We start from the raw sequence: 21530 nt of genomic DNA on the forward strand, positions 1-21530 counted from the left end.
AGCCAGCAACATATGAATACAGAAGGAGAAAGCCAAAGAATGGGAGACACATAGGAAACATTTTCTGATTGGTTGATGACATTCAAAAAATGTTAGTGGCCTGAAGCCAAGAGTTGATGGTGAAATCAAAACTTATAAAAAGTAAGTCTGGTGGGAGGGGGAGGAAGACAATGATACAGTTCATTGGAGTAGTACTTGGATGTAGCTTTCAGTATTTACACTGACAGAGGTAGTCTTCAGTATTTAAATTGACAGTGGGAAAGAGAGCCTGTAATAAAAGGCAAATGCCAGAACACTTTGCAACGTGAAGGAAGTTGGATGCAGAGTTCCACACCTTAAATCTTAAGTCGACTCCGGTATGTGCATGTTAAGGAACCAAGCAGATAAAGACAGGAAATAAAAGCCAATCATCCTGGTATACACCAATGAAACTTCTCAGACACTTAGAGTTATGATGATAATAGTTAGCATAATCATATATTATCTTATAATTATTATAACAAAGCCACTATAGCTCATATTAATTAATTTTATGCTAAACAATTTAATTACATAATTTAGTCCTAACACAGCATGAGATATGTATGAATAGGAACTCATTTTACAGATGAGAATAAAAACTCTGAAAGGGTAAGTCACACATCTAAAATCCTACAGCTAAAAGAGGCAGAATTAAGACTCCAAACCAAGACTGTTTGATTCCAAAATCTAGACTGCTTCTCCAACAGTGTGTATGGATATTTGTCTTAAGTCAGATCTGGATGAGTCCAAAGGGGAAGGATCCAGCTAGAGACAAAGAAGGTTCTTTGTGAGTGTGCAAAGTTTCCGGCAAGAAAAAAAATAGCACATCTAAGTATGGAAATTGAAAAAACTTTAATAAAGAGACTATTTCCAAACACATGACTAGGTTAAGGAGAGGCAAAAGGGATGTGAGAAGTACCCTGAAGCTAAGAGGTGAAGAGGCAAGGGCAAATAGTGGTAACTGAAAGCCCAAAGAGTCAGAGCTGCATCTAGTAGGAGAGGCCTATGAACAATGAACTTTGAAGAGGAATGTGGCCACTGCTAAGACACATTCTGACTTCATCTTCTCTGTCCTGATTTCCTGCCAGTGTCACCCATTTGCTGAACCCAAGCAGAAGCCAGGAGATAAATGTTGTTGATAAATCCATAAAAGTCATCTTCCTGGGATCGGTGTAGACAAGGGTGGAGAGAGGTTCTAAAGACAAATGGAGACTATCCAGCACACCTGGTAGGAATTCAGAAGAGTAAGAGTTGACTTAGAAAACTGAGACAGGTAGTTCATTTGGTAAACCTGGGATAAGATACATTTTTAAGCCTGTTCATCATTCCTTCTCTAAGGTACTACCATAATCCCAAATCAGGAGAAAAGTTAAATAATTTTCATACATTATGAATGTTTTCTAATGAGCTGATTAAAATGTTTTAATCACTTATCTAATATAAATCTAAATGTAAAAGATCTGAATCTAAAAGAAATCATAATTTAAAAAATCGAGATGCCATTCACTTACCATAATGTTCACCCTTTTAAAGTGTACAATTCAGTTGTGTACACTGTAAATATTTTGAGTACAGACATCTCTTACTCTGAAACTCGATTCCACTCCCCAACCATGTGTCCTTTCTTCGTAGTCAGTATCTATATTTCATATTCTGTTTCATTCATTCCAAGACAGGCAAAGTATAGTTTAAGAGATGGCAGTTTTCAGGGGGTTCTAATTCTCTAGGCATATTGGGGTTTCCAGGCAACAGGATCCTAGAAAGTATAACTGTCATTGACACCACTGGTTTCTGTTTTGTTTCAACCATAAATAAACACTTGTTAACTTCCATATATATTCCAAGCAGAGCTAGGTTCTAGGGATACGAACATACATTAGACAAAGTTTCTGCCTTCAATGAACATTTAGTACACAGTGTGAACAAATATGTGGGATATAGCCATATAGGATAGGTAGTTTTCAAAAATTTTTGATCAAGATACATAGTCAGAAATATGGTTTAACTGCAATCTCATATACAAAAATACAATATATATGTGTGTATATATGTACACATATACTTTATTTCACTGGAAATGATACTTAATTTAACTTCCATTATGTAACATGATATTTCCTACTCTATTCCATTCCATTCCATAAAATGCTGATCAAGACCCCCCCAAAATGATTTCATGACTCACTAAAAGAATATGCTAAACAGTGTTCTAAGTCTAATCCTCACAACATTCCTAGGAAATAGATACTATTATTATCCCCATTTTAAAGATGAGAAAACTGAGAAACAGAAGTCGAGTTATTTATCCAAGGTTTTTCAGTGAGAAAATCATAGCTGGGATCAATAAAAGAAGGAGTCTGGCTGCAGAACTTTATAGTAAAGAAGAAAAAGAGAGGCCAAATATTAAAGTTGCCAAGACCTGAGGGAGAACTAAAAGACCCTCACTGCTGATTACACATAAGGGGCAAAGGAAAGGAAATAGCTAAATAAGACTAGTGCCTGAGCTCATTCACCCAAGAAATGATTATGAATGTATGTTTCCCAGCTGGTGCCATTCTTCCAGAGAGTGACAAAAGGTGGAGCAGATTCTGGAGGAATGAAAATTACTGAAAGTTTTCTGTGAGAATGCAAATACTCTGCAGGCATTAGGAAAATGGCAGGACTAAAAGTACTTATCCCTTTTCCTCTTCCTTATATTGGCCAAGTCAGACAAGTGGGAATACTTGAAGGGTCTTTTAAAATTTAGAGATACACTATTAACATCAATTTCACCTATAAGCATGCAACATAACTTTACTTGGAATGAATTATTTTAATCTTTTAGAATGCTAGTAAAATGGGAAGCTAGGGACCATTAAAGCAAAGTAAAATTTCTAATAGGAAGATCAGGAAAAGAAAATCTTCAAGTCCCAATCACCATCCGTTTCCAAGTAAAGTGGCAATTCCTAGCCTTCTAATTCCTAGCCTTCTATGGTCTTACTGGATCCTTTCCAGTTTTACCCTCCTCCAACCCATTCTTCATACAGCAGGCAGAATAATCTCTTAATGAAAACATGATCATGTCAGTTCCCTGCTTCACTGGTACCTTTTCATTGCTTTTAAGATAAAGACCAAAATCTTTAACAAGGTCCTGTATGGTCTGGCCCTAGCTTACCTCTCCAGCCACTCCTCCTATCATCCACTCACATTGCTCATTTTACAGTCCCTTCAATATAACATTTTCTTTCCTGCTGAAGATCTTTAAATATTCTGTTCTCACTACTACAAATGCTCCTTCTCGCTCCACCTCCCTCTTTACTGAGCTAACAGTCACTAGTCCTTCAGATCCTGACTTGAATTCACATACTCAGGTAGTCTTTCCAGATGTTCTAGACTAGATTAGAACATATTGCTCTTAGAGCATACTGTGCTCACATTGCTCTTAAAACATATTAAGTATGTTCATATTAAGTATGAATTAGGTATTCGTTCTTAGCCATAATCCCAATTGCATTTAAATCATAAATGGTGAAATTATCTGTTTGCTATCTATTTTTGCTTCTTCGTAAAATCTGTGAAGACATGGACTGTATGTCCTAATCCCCTTGGAACCACTAGAACTATCAGACTGCCTGAAAACTACTTAGTACAATGCATGTTTTCTTAAGCATCAGAACTAAATGTTTAGTAAACCAGAGAGTCAGGTACTTTCACCTCCTCAAACACTTTCACCGTGCAAGATTGGTATCCCTTGTACAAAAGTTATATTTAAAAGTATTCAGTGGGGCAAATATAATATTCTGTTTTAGTAATATTTGTATTACCAAAAAGAGTGAAAAGGTGACAGGGTATCATCAATAATTCAAAAAGTTTTAGTTAATTTTTCCAGATTGTCTTTTTTTTCATGCTTGTTTGTGTTTATTAAAATTCTTTCACTTTGACTATGCATTAGCATAACTAGCATCCTATCATTAGTAAGATTAATAAGAGCTGTGTGTCATATCTTATCCTTAGAGTCTAAATTTTAGGTAGATAGGGCTGTTTAAGACTATGTGTATTCCTTTACATGATTTTTACATTGGTCCTGGAGACAAAATGCCTGGGTTTGAGTTCTGGCTCTGCTAAAGAATGTGACTAAATTGCTATTTTACATATACACATATGTATATATAAAACAGTGTGGTAGAAAGAACACAAGCAGTGAACCTGAAGCCATGAGGTCAAGACTTGCCTTTGCCTGGGTTTCCTGTGTGAATTTAACGAAAAGTAAGAAATGGTGCCTGAAAAGGTAAATGGTAAAATTCAAGTACTAGAGAACAGATGGCACAACTTGAAACAGATCATATGTGTAATTTAGAATAGATCATATCATATAGGTAAACATACTTATAACTTCCTAAGTTAATGCCCATGGAACAAACTTTAATAGAAAAGATGGAGGCCAGCTATTGATACTTATTTTTTCTGAAAACAAACAAAACAATGGAAGTTCAAATAGTATTATTAACTTAATGTTCCTCAAGGATGTCAGAATATAAGAAAAATATCTCTTCCCTGATTAAAGGCAGTAGAGTCAGTTAGTTAAAAGGTTAAGAATGTTTCATTCACATCCCTTGGCTCAGAAACACGAGAGCACCTCAGACACAAGAGACACTTAAAGTGTGTAGACAGGAATACTCTGAGGATGCTGGGGCCATTTTACGCCACCACCTCTTCATATCCAGCCACCAGTATCTTTATCATTACATCTATTTAGGGATTGTAATTCATATAATGCAGTAACAGCATGGGCAGAAATGGATAAGTACTGTCAAAACGTGCCCTGGATATGCAGAATCTCTCTAGTATGGGAAGGAACCACTTTTGTGGTTCTTCTGGAAGAACCACAGAAGTAAAACATTATGGGAGCAGTAGCTTTAATGAACTGCATTCTCCGGTAAGAAAGTAGAACCATCCTAGAAAAGGAGTCCCCAATGCTAAAACTTTTGCAATAAGAGACTATATATTTCAAATAATTTTCTAGCTTCATATCTGAGGTAAAGATTCCAGCCCCACATGACTGAACAGTTAGCAGGTCAAAGGAGAGTCTACACACAATATACAACAAAGACAGCGCCTAAGAAAAGATCCTGGAAGAGGAAAGAAGAAGTCTGTACTCAAGATACAGAGCAAAAGCATACTTTTGAAAAGGATTTATTATATATACAAAAAAAGTTTAGAATGTGTATAATTTGGATTCCATAAATTTCAAGAAAGGTCTGCTGACTATGAAATAAAGCATTAAAATGAGATCATAAGACAAGAGGAAATAAAAAGGAATTGGCAGAAAATAACATGTCAACAAAATTAAATAAGACTACAAGAAAAGAAAATTTCCAATAGCTGAATTAAAATTTGAACAAGAGGCAGTTAAAACCATAATCGACACTGTAGAAAACCAAATCTGTAACACATGGAATAAGTCTGAAGAGATTTCCTATAATACTGAGGCAAAGTAAAAGTAGCAGAAAACACTAAGAAAGGAAATAAAAGACATGTGGGACAGATAACACTCCAACCAACAAATCATAAGCGCTCATAGGTTAAAAAAAACGGAAAAAAGAGTAGGGGGTAACTAACACAAAAACTCCTTTGTAGAGAAAAGACCTGATCCATAGGCCAAAATTACTCACAGAGTACATGGAAAATTGATAAAAAGAGATTAATTAGTAATATTTCTTAGTGAAATTTAAGAATGTCAAAAATATTCAAAGAAATATATCTAGTAAGCATCCAGCGTAGTAGTGGGAGGAAGGAGTGAGAAACAGATTACCTAGGAAAGGAAAAAATAAACTGGGTTGACCTCAGACTTCTCCACAATACTACATGTCAGAAAAAAAAAGTAATATCTATACAATTCCCAAAGTGCCATCCTAAATCAACTGTTGCCCATGTAAGAAAGCATTAGAAAAACAGTGTTGGGTAGACAAAGGCATAGATGTTTCACTTTTGCATATTTATTGAAAAACTAAGATGTAATCAATTGGTAGAAAAATGAGCCTACATAAAGAACTTGAAAGGGGACTTACAGTGTTATAAAAAGGCTAGTAGGGTGCATTGAAATGAATTAAATCAATTTAAGTATGATTACTTTAGATATTACTGCCAAACAATGCAAATGTTAACTAATAATTATCATAATAGTAGATATTAATGTCTAAAAGTCAAAATCATATTTTAAAAGCCAAGAAGTAGGAAAAGAGAGGGAAATAAAAATTCAGGAAATAAGTTCTCACTTTACATGGGGTGGTTAATCAAAAAATATTTCTTTCTGCATACTTAACAGTAAAAAATATTTAAGTACTTTTAATCTTAAAAAATACTAACATCAGCCAGTAGTAAATTTAAAAAATTTTTTAAATGTCATCAAAATTGCTAGAGAAAAGGCAAAAACAAATATGTATACATGGATAATAGACAAAAGAAAATTTAAATGCCAAAGATAATTTCAATAAAACACAAAAATAGAAAATATAAAACAAGATGACATAGAAAGAGTAAGCATATCCTGATTTAATTATCCTTTACCAAAAAAAGATTTGTTTACACAAAGTAAATACATCTGGTATTTGTTGTTTATAGGAAGTGCATCTAAAATAACACAGCATAGAAAGACTTAAAACAGCAATAATATGGATAAGGATAAGACTATATTAGAATTAGAATTCTAATATATTAAGTTATAATTACATAAAGTAAATATTCTGCAACCAATAAAATTATTCTTTAAGGTAATTTAATGAAATAAGAATGTGCTGATCATGTATAAATAGAATCAAATTTTATAAACTATATATGTGTATATGTATTAATGTATATATGTGTGTATATATATATATATATATATACATATATACATAACCAAAAAGATTAGAAGTATACAAAACTTAATTTTGATGGTGGTGGACTATGAATAATTTTAATTTTCTTCTCAGCACCTTTCTGTACTTTATCATTTTAATTAAGAAAAAATATTAGTCAGAAACATAAATACTGTAATCAATGGAAAAATATATGATCATCAATGAAAAATATATCAAGACATCAATTCTTTCTAAGTTAGTTATGTATATAATACAATTGATCAAAATGGTTTTTAAACTTGGCCAAGATATTCCAACATTTTAGAAGTATAAAAAAGTAAAAATATCCAAAAAGTTCAAACAAGAAATAGTACATACAATATAATGAAATATCGGTAATTAAAAAGATGGAATGGGGAACCCTCTTGCACTGTTGGTGGGAATGTAAATTGATACAGCCACTACAGAGAACAGTATGGAGGTTCCTTAAAAAACTACAAATAGAACTACCATATTACCCAGCAATCCCACTACTGGGCATATTCCCTGAGAAAACCATAATTCAAAATGACTCATGTACCACAATGGTCATTGCAGCACTATTTACAACAGCCAGGACATGGAAGCAACCTAAGTGTCCATGAACAGATGAATGGATAAAGAGATGTGGCACATATATACAATGGAAAATTACTCAGCCATAAAAAGAAATGAAATTGAGTTATTTGTAGTGACGTGGATGGACCTAGAGTCTGTCATACAGAGTGAAGTAAGTCAGAAAGAGAAAAACAAATACCATATGCTAACACATATATATGGAATCTAAAAAAAAGAAAATTGATTCTGAAGAACCTAGGGGCAGGACAGGAATAAACATGCAGATGTAGAGAATGGACTTGAGGACACGGGGAGGGAGAAGGGTAAGCTGGGACAAAGTGAGAGAGTGGCATGGACATATATACACTATCAAATGTAAAATAGATAGCTAGTGGGAAGCAGCCGCATAGCACAGGGAGATCAGCTCTTGCTTTATCCCACCTAGAGGGATGGGATAGGGAGGGTGGAAGGGAGACGCAAGAGGGAGGAGGTATGGGGAAATATGTATATGTATGGCTGATTCACTTTGTTATAAAGCAGAAACTAACACACCACTGTAGAGCAATCATACTCCAATAAAGATGTTTAAAAAAAAAAAAGATGGAATGAAATACACAAAATCATTATTACTGATTAAGGTGGTGGAATGATAAGTGAGTTTCATTTTTTTCTATCTACTTTTCTCTATATTATAAGTTTACCCCAATGAGAATATCTACTTTTATAAACTGTTGAAAGTAACAGCTTATTATATTTTTATAATCTGCTTTACCTACAGTCAAATGATGGAATCAATTATAATTTTCATTTTTTCTTTATGCACGTCTATATTCTCTAAACTCAGTGTATGGAGCACATATTATCCCTAAATTCAGAAAACAAAAAATTGTTTAAAAAAATAGTCTTTCAATATCCATCTTCCACTGTGGTAAAAGTCAGCCAACACCCCACTGCTCCAATTTTAATGTGTTTCCTCTTGTACAGTCTTCAGAGGCAATAGGGAAAAGTTTCAGTTTTCAAACAACAGGTGACCTGACATGTCATCTTTTCTGAAAGAGCTAAAATGGGTTAGCCTAAAATTCAGCTTTCCCATGAATTGCTTAGTTTTCTGTGAAAATGTTAGTTTCTATTTTTGACTTAGTTTTGACAGAGTGAAGAACATGGGATTTTTCAGGAGAAGCATAGGCTACTCTTTGACAACAACAAAATAAAAAAATAAATGAAAGCAATTACTATATTTTCTCAAAAGATGTACACGTTGAAATGACAAAATGTTTCCTTTTTGCACACTTTACTGCAAGTTGTAATTACATATGTATTTTTTTATTACTGAATCACGTGTTCAACTTTACTATGCAATGAAAAACAGTTTTAAAATAAAAAACAAAGACAAATAATGAACAATGTTATTGATGATCTTCTTAAGAATACATATGTAATCCTAGATATCAATTACAGGATAACATATGTATTTTTAAGAAGATAATCAATTTATCTAATTTGTCAATCCTTCCAACAAACCATCCATCCATTTATCCATTATCCCCAGAAATAATCCGTAGCCCAAATTTGTGTTTATCTTTGTCATGTATATTTCTATACTATAACTATACATGTAAATATTTATAAATAATATATAGCATTACTTGGCTTTTTCTACTTTGCATACATATGCGGAGATGCATCATATAATCTATAGGTTTGTTTCTTTTAACCATTGTTTTCCCTTTCTCCATACTTCCCCCCCACAATTAATTCCTTCTTTCTCAAGTTCTCCATGATTGTATATACAAACAATGCATATACAATTCTTTTAACATTAAAAGATATCCATGAAAAATAAGTATCACTTCCCCCATGTGCTCACTTTCAAAATTGTTACGTCTTCCCAGTTTGATAAGTATAAAGTATTATGCCATTATTATTTTAATTTCATTTTCCTCCTCACTGCTACTTATGTGGAGCACCTTTTCACACGTTGATCTTCTATGACTGACCCTTCTATCCTTTACCCACTTTTCAAATTGGAATTTGTTGTCTTATCAAGTTTTAGAGAACTCTTCCTACATGATAAATATTGATGGGGTTCAGGAAAAGCTACCTCAAAATATGGCAACTTGGCATAGTGAATATTTTTAAACTGAAGGAATTTGAGAAATGGCACATGTAGGTCATAAGCTCTTCATGTGAGAGATGCCTGCCTAAACCCAAAAAAGCTTCCTTATCTCTGAAAATGAAGGGACGAGAGGAATCTAAATAAATGGGACTTGCTAAATTTTGCCCACATTACTATCCTTAGCTCATACTCTTTGTCCTATCATATTTTTCTGTAACTTTTCACTCTTCATCAAATCTAATATAAAAATGCTCCAGTTTTACTGTATCTTTGGGTCTTCATTTCCTTATGAAGTCTCATGAATCATGTAAAATTTAAATAAATTTATATGCTTTTCTCTTATTAATCTGCCTTTTGTTACAGGGATCCCAGTTGAGAACTTAGAAAAAATATATTTTTCCTCTTCTATAATATCAATCCTTTTCCTATCCTCCATATTACTAATATACCTTCTCTAAGTTGTTTGGAAATTTTACCAAACGATTTTTGCCATATATTTTTAAAATTTTTATATAAATAGATATTTCTATTATTTATTTTTATAGATTTATGATTTCGAGTCTCAACTAAGTTTCTTACCTTTAGATTGTATATATAATCTCCTCAATTTTCTAACAGGACTTTTATTTTCAATTTTTTCATACAATTTTACTCTATCTGGAAGTTACTTTTTTTTTTTCCAGTACGTGGGCCTTTCACTGCTGTGGCCTCTCCCGTTGCGGAGCACATGCTCTGGACGCGCAGGCTCAGCGGCCATGGCTCACGGGCCTAGCCGCTCCGTGGCATGTGGGATCTTCCCGGACCGGTGCACGAACCCATGTCTCCTGCAACGGCAGCTGGACTCTCAACCACTGCGCCACCAGGGAAGCCCTGGAAGTTACTCTTGAATCTGATTTAAAATAGGGGTCCATTTTATTTTCTTCAAGTTTGATAGGCATTGTACCAACACCATTTATTTAATAATGCACTATTTTCTCAATGAATTAAAACACCTTTATCTTCTCTTAAATTCTTTTATGTAGTAGAATCTATATCTGGATTCTCTGCTCCACTAACCTACTTGCCTATTCTTATGCCAGTATAATACTGATTTCACTACAGTGACTTTATAGTGTGATCTGACATCTGGTAAGGCAAGTTTCCTCTCAATTTTTTCTTTTTCCCAAAAGACCTTGTCACTCTTCCCCCCATATCTACTCAAGATTATATTATCTAAGTTAAAAAAAAAACACACATCAGTTAAGGTGAAATCAATTGATATACTTCCTGGAATTACAATAAATACATATATGAATTTGGGGAGAACTGGCTTTCTTTTATAATAGTAATTTGCTTTACCCCCAAACACATATGCTTTCTCTTTTATTCAGACCTTTTACATCCTTCAATAGAATTATATAGGTTTATTTTTATTTGGAAATGTGTCTTTCTTGTTAAATTTATAACTAAATATTTTATAAAGTTTTAGGTGCTTTTAAGAATGGAATATTTTTTTCCCATTTCCCTTTCTAGGTATTTACTACTTGAGTAGATTTAAAAATTTTTAATCTAACCATTTTGTATCATCTTATTAATTTTACAAGTACTTTTGGGTTTTTAAGTATTCAGTCAAATCATTATTAAAAAAAAGACTATTTTAACCTTTCTTTAGTTTTTTAATTACATCTGCCAGACCTTCCAAAAATACTGATTAAAATATATATAGAAGTTAATCCATATTTACAACCTGATTTTTGACTAGATTGTTATAGTATTTCACCTTTTGGGAAAATAACTGCTATTTGTCCTTGGTTAATAGGATATTTTATGTTTAAGTAGTTGACTTATATTTCCATTTAACTTAGAGATTTTAATAAGAACAGCTAGCTGATCATTGTGATGCTTATCAACCTATCATTGATTGACTATCTGATATGGAGCCATCCTTGTATTCTTGAATTAAACCCTATTAGGCCATAGGTATTATTCTTTTAATTAAATGAAGGGTGAATTAGATATGCTAGTATTGCATTTTGAATTCTGCATTTATATACTTCAGTGAGGTTGGACTTTTTCTCTTTTTCCTTTTATACTATCTCTAGCAAAATTAGGTATTAATGCTGGATTCAATATAAAATGAATTTTAAGAGCTTTCTTTATTTACCATGGTCAGGACTAGCATAAAGGGCAACGTTCTTTCCTATTTATTTATTTATTTTTGGCTGCGTTGGGTCTTCTTCGCTTTGTGCACGGGCTTTCTCTAGTTGTGGCAAGAGGGGGCTACTCTTCATGGCAGTGTGCAGGCTTTCCAGTGTGGTGGCAGAGCACAGGCTCTAGGCACATGGGCTTCAGTAGTTGTGGCATGCCAGCTCAGTAGTGGCTCGCGGGCCCTTAAGCACAGGCTCAGTAGTTGTGGCATATGGGTTTAGTTGCTCCGCGGCATGTGGGATCTTCCCAGACCAGGGATTGAACCCGCGTCCCCTGCATTAGCAGGTGGATTCTTAAGCACTGCACCACCAGGGAAGTCCCTTTCCTATTCTTTATAAGAGCTAGATAACAATTGCAAATCTGATCACTGTGTATTTTTCTATGTATTTTAGTTACCTTTCTAATCTCTTTTATGGTAATAACCTATTAAAGTTTTATAATTATTGAGTCAATTTTAATAATTTATATTTTGCTAGAACATCATTCATTTATCTAGGCTTCACATGTTGCCACAGAATTACAGTAGTATCATCTTATAATTTACCTTGTGTCTGTGGTTGGTCTTCTCTCTCAAACTTAAGCATATATTTTCGCTCTCTTTTTCCTTTAACAATCAGTGTGAAAAAGGATTTGCTATTTTCAAATAATGCAAAGAATGATCTCTTGGGATTTCTTTCTCCTTTTGTTTTTTTGTTTTTCAGTTTCTTTGATTCCAGCTTTTATCTGTATTAATTACCTCTTCCTGCTTTATTTTGATTTATCTTATTGTTCTTCAATTAACTTATTAGGTTAGGCAAAGGAATTATTTTGTCTATGAACTAAAAATATCTCATTAAGATTTGAGACAAGATAGTATAATTTAATAAAATGAGGTTATTGGGTGATGGGTTAAATACATCCCATCTCTATTAAGACATGTATACCTTTTAGCAAACCATTTAATATGTGTAGCTAATAGTTTCCACATCTGTAAACTGAAGAGAACACAGAGCCTCAAGATTCCTGTTAGGTAAAAAATTACGCCTGATAAAATTGATAATTTTAAGCTCCATTTAAGAAACTAGGGTGTTTGAAAGAATAAGAGACCTTGGGAATCACTGCCTTTAGAAACAATATCTAAGAAAATTCAGGTGTCTATGATAGTGAAATATAATGGAGATCTCTACTCATTCTATAAATGTGCAGGTCATAATCAAGTGAACTCCTAAGAAGTTTCACAAATATGAATGCCCTAGTACAAGACCTTCTTAAAGAAGGTGCATCTAAGTTACGTTGCTTAAAATGACAGAATGATTTAAAAAAAAAAAACAAACAACTACTATGCCACTAAACGACATCCTCATATTTTTCTTAGAAATAAAGAACATACGGTCAAATGGGTTTCCAGGGACTCCATAAACACTGTGATCTTGCAATCAAAAATCTAGGTATATTTATTTATACTTTTATTGGGAGATTTAATCACATTGATGGATTTGCAAAGAGTCTGGGACCTGAGAGAGGTTGAAAAAGACTATTCTAGATTAGTAATCCAACTTTCTACCTTTAGTCTGTGATTAAACTTTTCTATGGTCATACTTTTGCTACTTCCCCAAAGAGACCTTTTCTTTGTTGGATACCTACAACTAGTAAAAACTCTAGTTTATGTCAAGTCAAACTTTACCTCTAAAATTCTCATCTACTTTGTTGATTTCAGTCTTTGGAGCTTCACACAGGAGAACAATTCCCCATTACAGAAAATAGCCATTTACATATTTGGAGATAGCCATCTTAATTCCAAGATATTTTTCTTTTTCAGGCTGGTGTCTTCTAAACAACATAGCATATGGACATAACTCATTAATTCAAAATTTTTTCTCTAAAGGAAGACGCTTTTTCAACTCATGAAGACAATAACTTTGTATTTTTTAAAAGTTCTCTAGTAAATGCTCACTAATTCTGAGAAATGGATAGAGTGCTCTACATTTACTTGTGAATTTCAGAAGGATTTCAAAGAAAGTAATTGCATTATTGTTTCATGAATTCTACAGACTTCTACAGAATTTTTACATATTTATTTACTCCACTAAATTCTTAGAAACTGTACTCATAAAATACGTTAAAAATGTTTTTAAAGTATGGGTTATTCGTCAAAATACTATTCATGGATGAATTTCAACATATTTTCAAATCTTAGCCAAAAATAAGTTTTTGTATTTATACTTACTTACAAAGGATAAATGCAGTAATATCATTATTTTAAGTATTCTAAAAATATCATTTACATCAATTCTTTTTGGATAAAAAGGGAGGAAATACTTAGCAGAGTGATGTATAGTATCATACAAGGGAGAACAAATTCCAAGATGGTAACTAAGGTCCATAAAACTTAGCAACAAAATTAAATAACTATACAAGTGTATTACTTACGGGTACAATTCTGAAAGCTGTTTAGCTATTGCATAAGCTGTTGGGTCTCTGTCTAAGGCATACAGAGTAATATCTGACTCCTTCTGTAGAATGGCTCTTGTGTGTCCTCCTGAACCAAATGTCATATCTAGAAAAAACTAGCCAACACAGAAAAAGAAAGTTACCACTTAGCATGAACAAAATTTACTCTTGCCAGCTACCTTATTTCTAGACACACATAATGCTTTTCAGAGCTGATAGCAAATAGAAAAACAAATTACTTTTTTTTTTTTTTTTGCCTAGAGTTCAATTTGTTATACATGAGGTCTGGATCAATTATGAGTGATCAGTCCAAAAGAATTTGTCAGAGTAACAGCAAAATGATAATCTTTGTCACAGGCTGGCCAATTCAAGGCAAATTTGCATTTCCCCCCATAAGTTCAAACTAGCCACAGTGTTGTGCTGCTAGCTTTTTCTTGCTTTTAAGCACCTGACTAAAAATGATATTTCCAACAATTTCAATTTCTCATCATTTGGAGACAGCTTACAATTGGTGTGGCTCACTTTATCTCAAGTTCTCTAAATGCTTTATATTAAACATAAAAATATTCAAGAATACAGAGAGAGAGAGAGAGAGAGAGAGAGAGAGATTATACCTAACTGTAGTCATGGGACAAATATTTAATTAACAAATCAGACCTGAAAAAGCCCAGGGCTTAAGTCAAAACACCTGGGATAAATTATAGCCTTGCCACTAAGTAGCTACATAGCATTGGAAGAGTCATTTAAAATTCCAGGGTTTTAAAATTTCTCCAGAGTTTAAAAAGAGAAAGAAGGTCTAGAAGAAGATACCCCAATACCTGCCTAATTGGTAAGGTGACATATAATTTCTCATCTAAACCAAAACACTTTTGGTAGTAAAAGATTTGCCAGGATAACAGGATACAAGCTATGGGAGTATATATGTTTAAATGCTTGGATCACTGAAGAAACACAATGAAGTTAATTGCATCTGAATCTATTTCTTAGCTATTTTATTTGGCTGCACTTAAAAAAACAATGCTGGCCCACTTAAAAAAAAAAAAAAAGCCAGCTGGAAGTTGGGCAAGAAACTAGACCTGGACCATAAGAAACGTAAGTGTAAACAAGGTAGTTGATTGTAGTTGGTTTGGAAGTCAAGACACTCAGCACATCCTTTCAAAGTTACGCTCTTAGTTTAATGTGCTCTCTGAATAAGCCTCACTGGTATGATGAAAATAAAAATAATTATTCCAATAATACTGAACACTGTGACAAATAACATACACTATAAGTCAGACTGTTAAAAATATTTAAACATACAACTTTTTAAAAGTTCATGTGTACATTGCACAAAGGAAATTCCTGTAATGGATTTGAACATTTCCCTGCCCTGAATGTTACAACTTATTTCAGGGAGAGTGGTCAGAGACAAGGCACAATTATGCTTTGATTTTTTTGGCTATAAGCTACCATGCTGAGTCCTGTCCTCTGATCATGTCCTCAGAAAAGTTAGCCTACTATTCAAAGAATAATATGGAGGAAATCTTCTGATCAAAATTGAGAAGAGGAGGGATGTAAAACATAAGATGTAGATGTGGTTAAAAAAAAAAAGGTACAAGCACTGCTTCTTAACAAATTTTTTAGTATAACTTAACCTTGCACTTCTATCACTGTCAACACAAAAGGTATGGCTACATATATTTTTCAACTTTTTAAACAGTAACTTTAAAACAACACCTGGGTTAATAGGTGATTGGAGCCATCGACTTGCATTTTTAAAATTCTAATGTACACTGTCCATCAAATATAGTAAGTGACATCTAGGCCTTATGAGTCACCCAGCACTACAATTGAAAAAGGAGCCAATTAGCTTTTCCATTCTCCTGGGTCACTAACTTGACATAAGACCACATTTTTAAATTTGTACAACTTGATAATAAAATAAGGCAACTGGATGATTTTTTTTTAACAAATGCACAAGAACAACATACCTGAATGTTTCAAAATAATCCTTTTATGAATCTCAACTATGTATATATGCAAATGTTTATCTTATGCTCCAAACATATATGGAATTCTTTCTTTGAAATTACCTGATAAAATTTATCTAAAAAGCCGAACCCGTATGATACCAAGAGTTTTTTCTGGCAATTTCACTCATCACCTTTATAACCCTGGTCAAATCATTTTAACTCTCTGAGATTCAACTGCTTCATCTAAGAAATGGGGATAAAATGTACCCTTGTTTACCTCAGATATTTATAAAGCTTATCTTATTTCTTCCTTAAAACAATGAAGTAGGTGTTAGTAAATTTTACGTACACAGAAACTAAAATTACACTAAGCTAGTAAATGGCAAGTGTAAGAATTGAATACAGGTGTACCTGGCTCTAAAACCCGTGTTCTTTCTCCCACTGACTCTGCATTAAGTCAACAGAGTCTATATCTGCACACTGCTATACGACTTTCCAAGCATTAATGTTTTCCTACTTGGTCTAACAAATACTCTGTAACAGAGTATGGAAAAGTGGCATTATCCCCATTTTTACAAAGAGAAAACTCAGGTTCAGAGAGATAATGTGACTTAAGATCATAGTAATAGTAAGCGAGGGAAAGAGGATTCTAACCAAGGTCTCACCAACTCTGAATTCTGTGATTTTTCTGAAAAAAAAAAAAATAGAAGAAGGGAGGGAGGGAGTGAAACAATAAATAAGAAAAAAAATAAGGGGATGGTATAAGAAAGAATCATGGCAGAGATGGCTTTACAAAAATTATACAACAGAAGTTTAGTGTTTTATAGATGACCCATTCCTACTGGAATTAAGGCTCTTGAAAAACCATCTTTCTGTATCTTTCTCTCTCTCTCTTTCTCCCTCTTCCTCTCTCTGTCCCTCTTCTCCTGTTTCAAGAAGATGCCTAAGTATCTAGAGCTTTAGAATGTATGTTCTTTGAGGGTATTTGCATGGAAGAAAGAAAAAGCTTTCTATCTTTCCTATCATTTGAAGACAACTACTTTTGTATCTTTTAGTTACAAACAACACAGTTCAGAAAGAGAGAATGCTAGTTACCCTGGGTAGGTGGTATCTTTAAGGAAAAGAGATGAGAGACTTCTTTGAAATTGGGTAGAAGAGAGACAGAAAAGGTGAACAAATTCCAGAAAGGCACAGGACCAATAAAGTGACTGACAGGTGCTAAGATCTCAGAGCAGCTGACTAGATGATGTACTGAAGGGGAAGGACCCTCAATCACAGGGTTCCCAATGTTCCCGGAGATTTCCATGCCTCTATATGGCACAGAAGAAGCAGAACCTTTGGTCCCAGGGGGTCTACAAAGGTTAAAACAAAAGGCATCTTAGGGGAAATTAAATGTGACATGAGGTGAGTAAGAAGGTGCAGGGTCTCTCCATAGCTCTGGATGGTGTGTGGGGTCTGGGGGATAAGTGAAATTGATGGCTTCTCAGCACAGGGAGACTGGGGATCAAAATCAAAATGAAGGTGATTTAAAGAAAATAAAAACTAACATTTGAGGAAGAGGATTCATCACGACAATTCTCCAACACTGCCTCCAATTCAATACGGTAGCATCAGTGCACAGTAGTAGGTGTTTAGTGTATATTTAATGATGTGATATGAAAAAAGAGCTCAGTCTCCCAATGTAACTATGATAAAGATTGCAACACTCATTTGTACATATGAATTCACGATGTAAGACTCATTATGATAGGATCACATAAAATAGTCACAAGATGCCCAACTTTTAAGTCATTTAACGTCAATGTATTCCTAATATTAGCAATTGATTTATAATGAACAGAACGTTTTCAGAACATTAATAATGATCTGTAATTATATAACTCTACAGCACCATGTTTTTATTTGCTGATCAGTCTCCTTTACATTTGAAATAAGAAAATGAACATTTCTTATCTTATGTTAGCTCTTTTAATCAAATACAACTAATTGACATTTGATTCCATGGTCTTCTAAATATCATAGAAAAGATTAGATTTTACTTTTCACCATGATGAGTCACACTTGAATAGTTAAGCTATAGCTGTTGATCTGATATGGACATGGTACAGACACAGAATTTCAGAGCTCAGAGGGACATAACAGACTATTCCACCTCCTCATTTTACTTATGAGGAGACCAAGGCCCAAAGAAGGTAGCTGGTAGCTAGTTGAGGGCAAAGCTAGTACTAAAACTCAGATCCTGTGCTCTTTCCACTTCATCTCATAATACTGCCCCATTGAAATTATATAATCACACTGAAATAAAAACAATCGTTCTTTGGAAAAGCATTTTCTTAATATGAAGATATATACAGGTGGGAATTCTGCACCTTAAGCCTCCAACACAGTTAAAAACAACCACTGTTCTACCATTTTAATTTTAAGACTTTATGATGATAAATCTGTAGAATTAAATTCCAAAGACAATTATGTTTTATATGTGGCCTGAAAAAAGTGTCTGCCCATTATGTGTAATAGCAACTGGTGAAGACTGATTTCTTGACAGGTTACAGTTTTCAAATTGATCTTGAAATTAAAAACAAAAATTAAAACACCTAAAATCATAGACTCATGGGTGATTAAAGCTAGAAGGGCCTATAGAAGTAATCCAAATTTAAATCCATCATTATATACCACTCTGTCTTTCTAGATTATATCTATATCCCTTTTATACTTCTCAAATGTGATATCCTTTGAGACAGCTAAGGCTGCTCTCTGAAGTGGGGAGACTGACAGAAATCAAGGGATTTGCCCAAGATCACCCTGCATAGACTAGATATTTAAATGATTTGTTTTTCCCAATACAAGATCTCTAATCATTGAAATTTTCACACTGGAACAACACTGCTAAAATTGGACAGGAAAACATTTTTGGCCATGAACAGTATGAGGGCAGATCTTCCAATTACATTTTTCTAATGTTGATTAGTCATTTCCAATCTGTGCAAGATTTTTAATAGTAAGTTCTCATCTGAATTTGGAAACAATATGTCTTTATTTCACTTTAAAATTTCTTCCTATGAATATTTTCTTTTCTGGAAATTACTAATTTTGAATTTTTTGAATGAAAGTTCTTTTGAAAGCACCTATTTGTAACTAGCTTCATTTTGAAATACTGAAATGTCTCAGGCATATACTTAACTTTCTAGAGTTTTTTCAGGAGGTAATTAAATTAAAATGCATGGCATTAATTAATAATCTGTATATTTACAGAACATCCAATATAGATAAGGCCATAGAAGGTAATACAAAGATAATAAGTTAAGAGTCTTCCAGTTTGGTGAGAGAATTTAGACATGCACACAAATAATTATTAGTAAAAAGAAATCAACAATATAAGAGAGGTATATATAATATTTTACAAGGAGTAAAAAAATATTAATTTTAATCAGTAGTGAGATGAATGAAATTGAAGTAGGTTACAATTCAGCTGGGCCTTGAAGGTTGGGCAGAACTCAGAGCTCACCCTTTCTTCTCACTCTCCATATTTTCCAAATCAAATTAGTTACCAAGTCCAGTTGATTTTACCATACAAATATATCTTAAATCTTTCTACTCACTTTTTCAATTCAGGCCCCCATATTTCTTTGTTTTATTATTGCAGTAGCCTCACAACTCATATCCATACCTCTAATCTCACTTCTAATTCTTCTTGCTACACTGTTAACAGGATATCCTTTCTAAAATAAAATTGTAGCGTGTGAAATTCCTACTTAAACCGTCTCACAGGCTCTCCAAAACTACATGATTGAGTCCAAACTTCTAGGCAAAATGGACAATATTCTTCATATTCTGGCCTCCTCATTTCTTTCCAACATTATCTCTCACTACTCATTTCTTTCCAACATTATCTCTCACTACTCCCAGAAATGAATTTTACAACATATTCTCTAACCATACAGAAGTATGTGCAATAGTCAAACATGCCAAGCTGTCTCATGCCTTCTCTCCCATTTTTCCTTGTTCCATCTCTCTCAAATTTTATTCCCAAACAATTATGAGAATCCTAATATTTCCACAGCTCTATTCCAAGAGTTAGAAATACAACAGCAGGCCGAAATAGACATGGGTCCTGCTCTCATGTAGTTTTCAGCCTGGAAGGCTGAGTATCTCTAACATACTGTCCTTTCTTTCTAGAATAACCTCTGAAAGATGCCCTAAACATTTATGTCCCTGGTACCAAACAATAAATAACACTCAGAATATAACCAATAAATATCTGCTGGATAAATAAAAACAAGGAGAATTAGAACTTAAAAAAGGCATAGACATAGGAAAGGATATGTCAGATATAAGGAGAGCAAGTTTGACTGGAATCCAGGATTTATTAAAAGAAGAGGGTGGAAAGGATAAAAAGGGAAAAGAGAGAAATGGAAAAATGAATAACTTTCATGTATGTTCCAGATACTGTTTTAATTTTTGCAGTATGTACCCTCTCTTAATCCTTGTAGTAGCAATGTAAAATAGACAAACTAGGAGCTCATGCAGGAAAGGTAGTGTGAAATCAAACTGCAGCAGTCCTAAAAGGCTAGGGTAAGTAATTTACACCATATTTGCTAGACGCTGGACAGCTTTGAAGACTTCCTTTTTTAATGTACAAAAAATAATTTATTCCCGTGGATATGGGGAGGGGGAAGGGTAAGCTGTGAAAAAGTGAGAGAGTGGCATGGACATATATACACTACCAAACGTAAAATAGATAGCTAGTGGGAAGCAGCCACATAACACAGGGAGGAGATCAGCTCGGTGGTTTGTGACCACCTAGAGGGGTGGAATAGGGAAGGTGGGAGGGAGGGAGACGCAAGAGGGAACAGATATGGGAACATATGTATATGTATAACTGATTCACTTTGTTATAAAGCAGAAACTAACACACCATTGTAAAGCAATTATACTCCAATAAAGATGTTAAAAAATAATAATAATAAATAATAATAATAATTTAACTGCCAATAGTACTAGAGGGATGGTACAGTGTGAGAATATAGTGGTGACCTGGTGTAGAGCACCCAGGTAAGAGGACATAAAAGCTTGAACTGGCAATAGGAATGGAGAGTGATAACAAATGTATGCACGTTTATTTCATGCTTATTTTAAGCAAAACGTGGTGCTAAACATTTTATCTGTATTATTCATTCATTTTATATACAGGCATAAATATACTCACATACACATTTGGTTAATTGAACGTGATTCTCAAAACCACACTCTGAGCCAAGTTACTATTATTATTATAATACTATTTTACGAAGAGAAAGGGGAGGTTTAGAGAGGGCTAGGTAAGTTGTCTGAGGCACAGCTAATGAATGATGAAACCTGATTTCAAAAACAATTCTCTCTCCTGAACTTGTACTACTAATTACTTTG

The 21530-nt window shown here is 33.7% G+C and overlaps 1 protein-coding gene across 5 annotated transcripts in view; it reads right to left on the bottom strand.

Annotated features, from left to right (window-relative positions):
- METTL15 (methyltransferase 15, mitochondrial 12S rRNA N4-cytidine) overlaps nt 1–21530 on the bottom strand; it is a 373387-nt gene that overhangs the window by 270824 nt on the left and 81033 nt on the right. For all 5 annotated transcript variants that reach the window (XM_067038072.1, XM_059068615.2, XM_067038071.1 and 2 more), the window contains one exon: nt 14152–14288. In XM_067038072.1, the coding sequence (XP_066894173.1) occupies nt 14152–14288 (137 nt within the window). The remainder of the gene's footprint in view (nt 1–14151; nt 14289–21530) is intronic.

Source organism: Kogia breviceps, chromosome 7 (genome assembly GCF_026419965.1).
Source record: "Kogia breviceps isolate mKogBre1 chromosome 7, mKogBre1 haplotype 1, whole genome shotgun sequence".
NCBI classification, from domain to species: Eukaryota; Metazoa; Chordata; class Mammalia; order Artiodactyla; family Physeteridae; genus Kogia; species Kogia breviceps.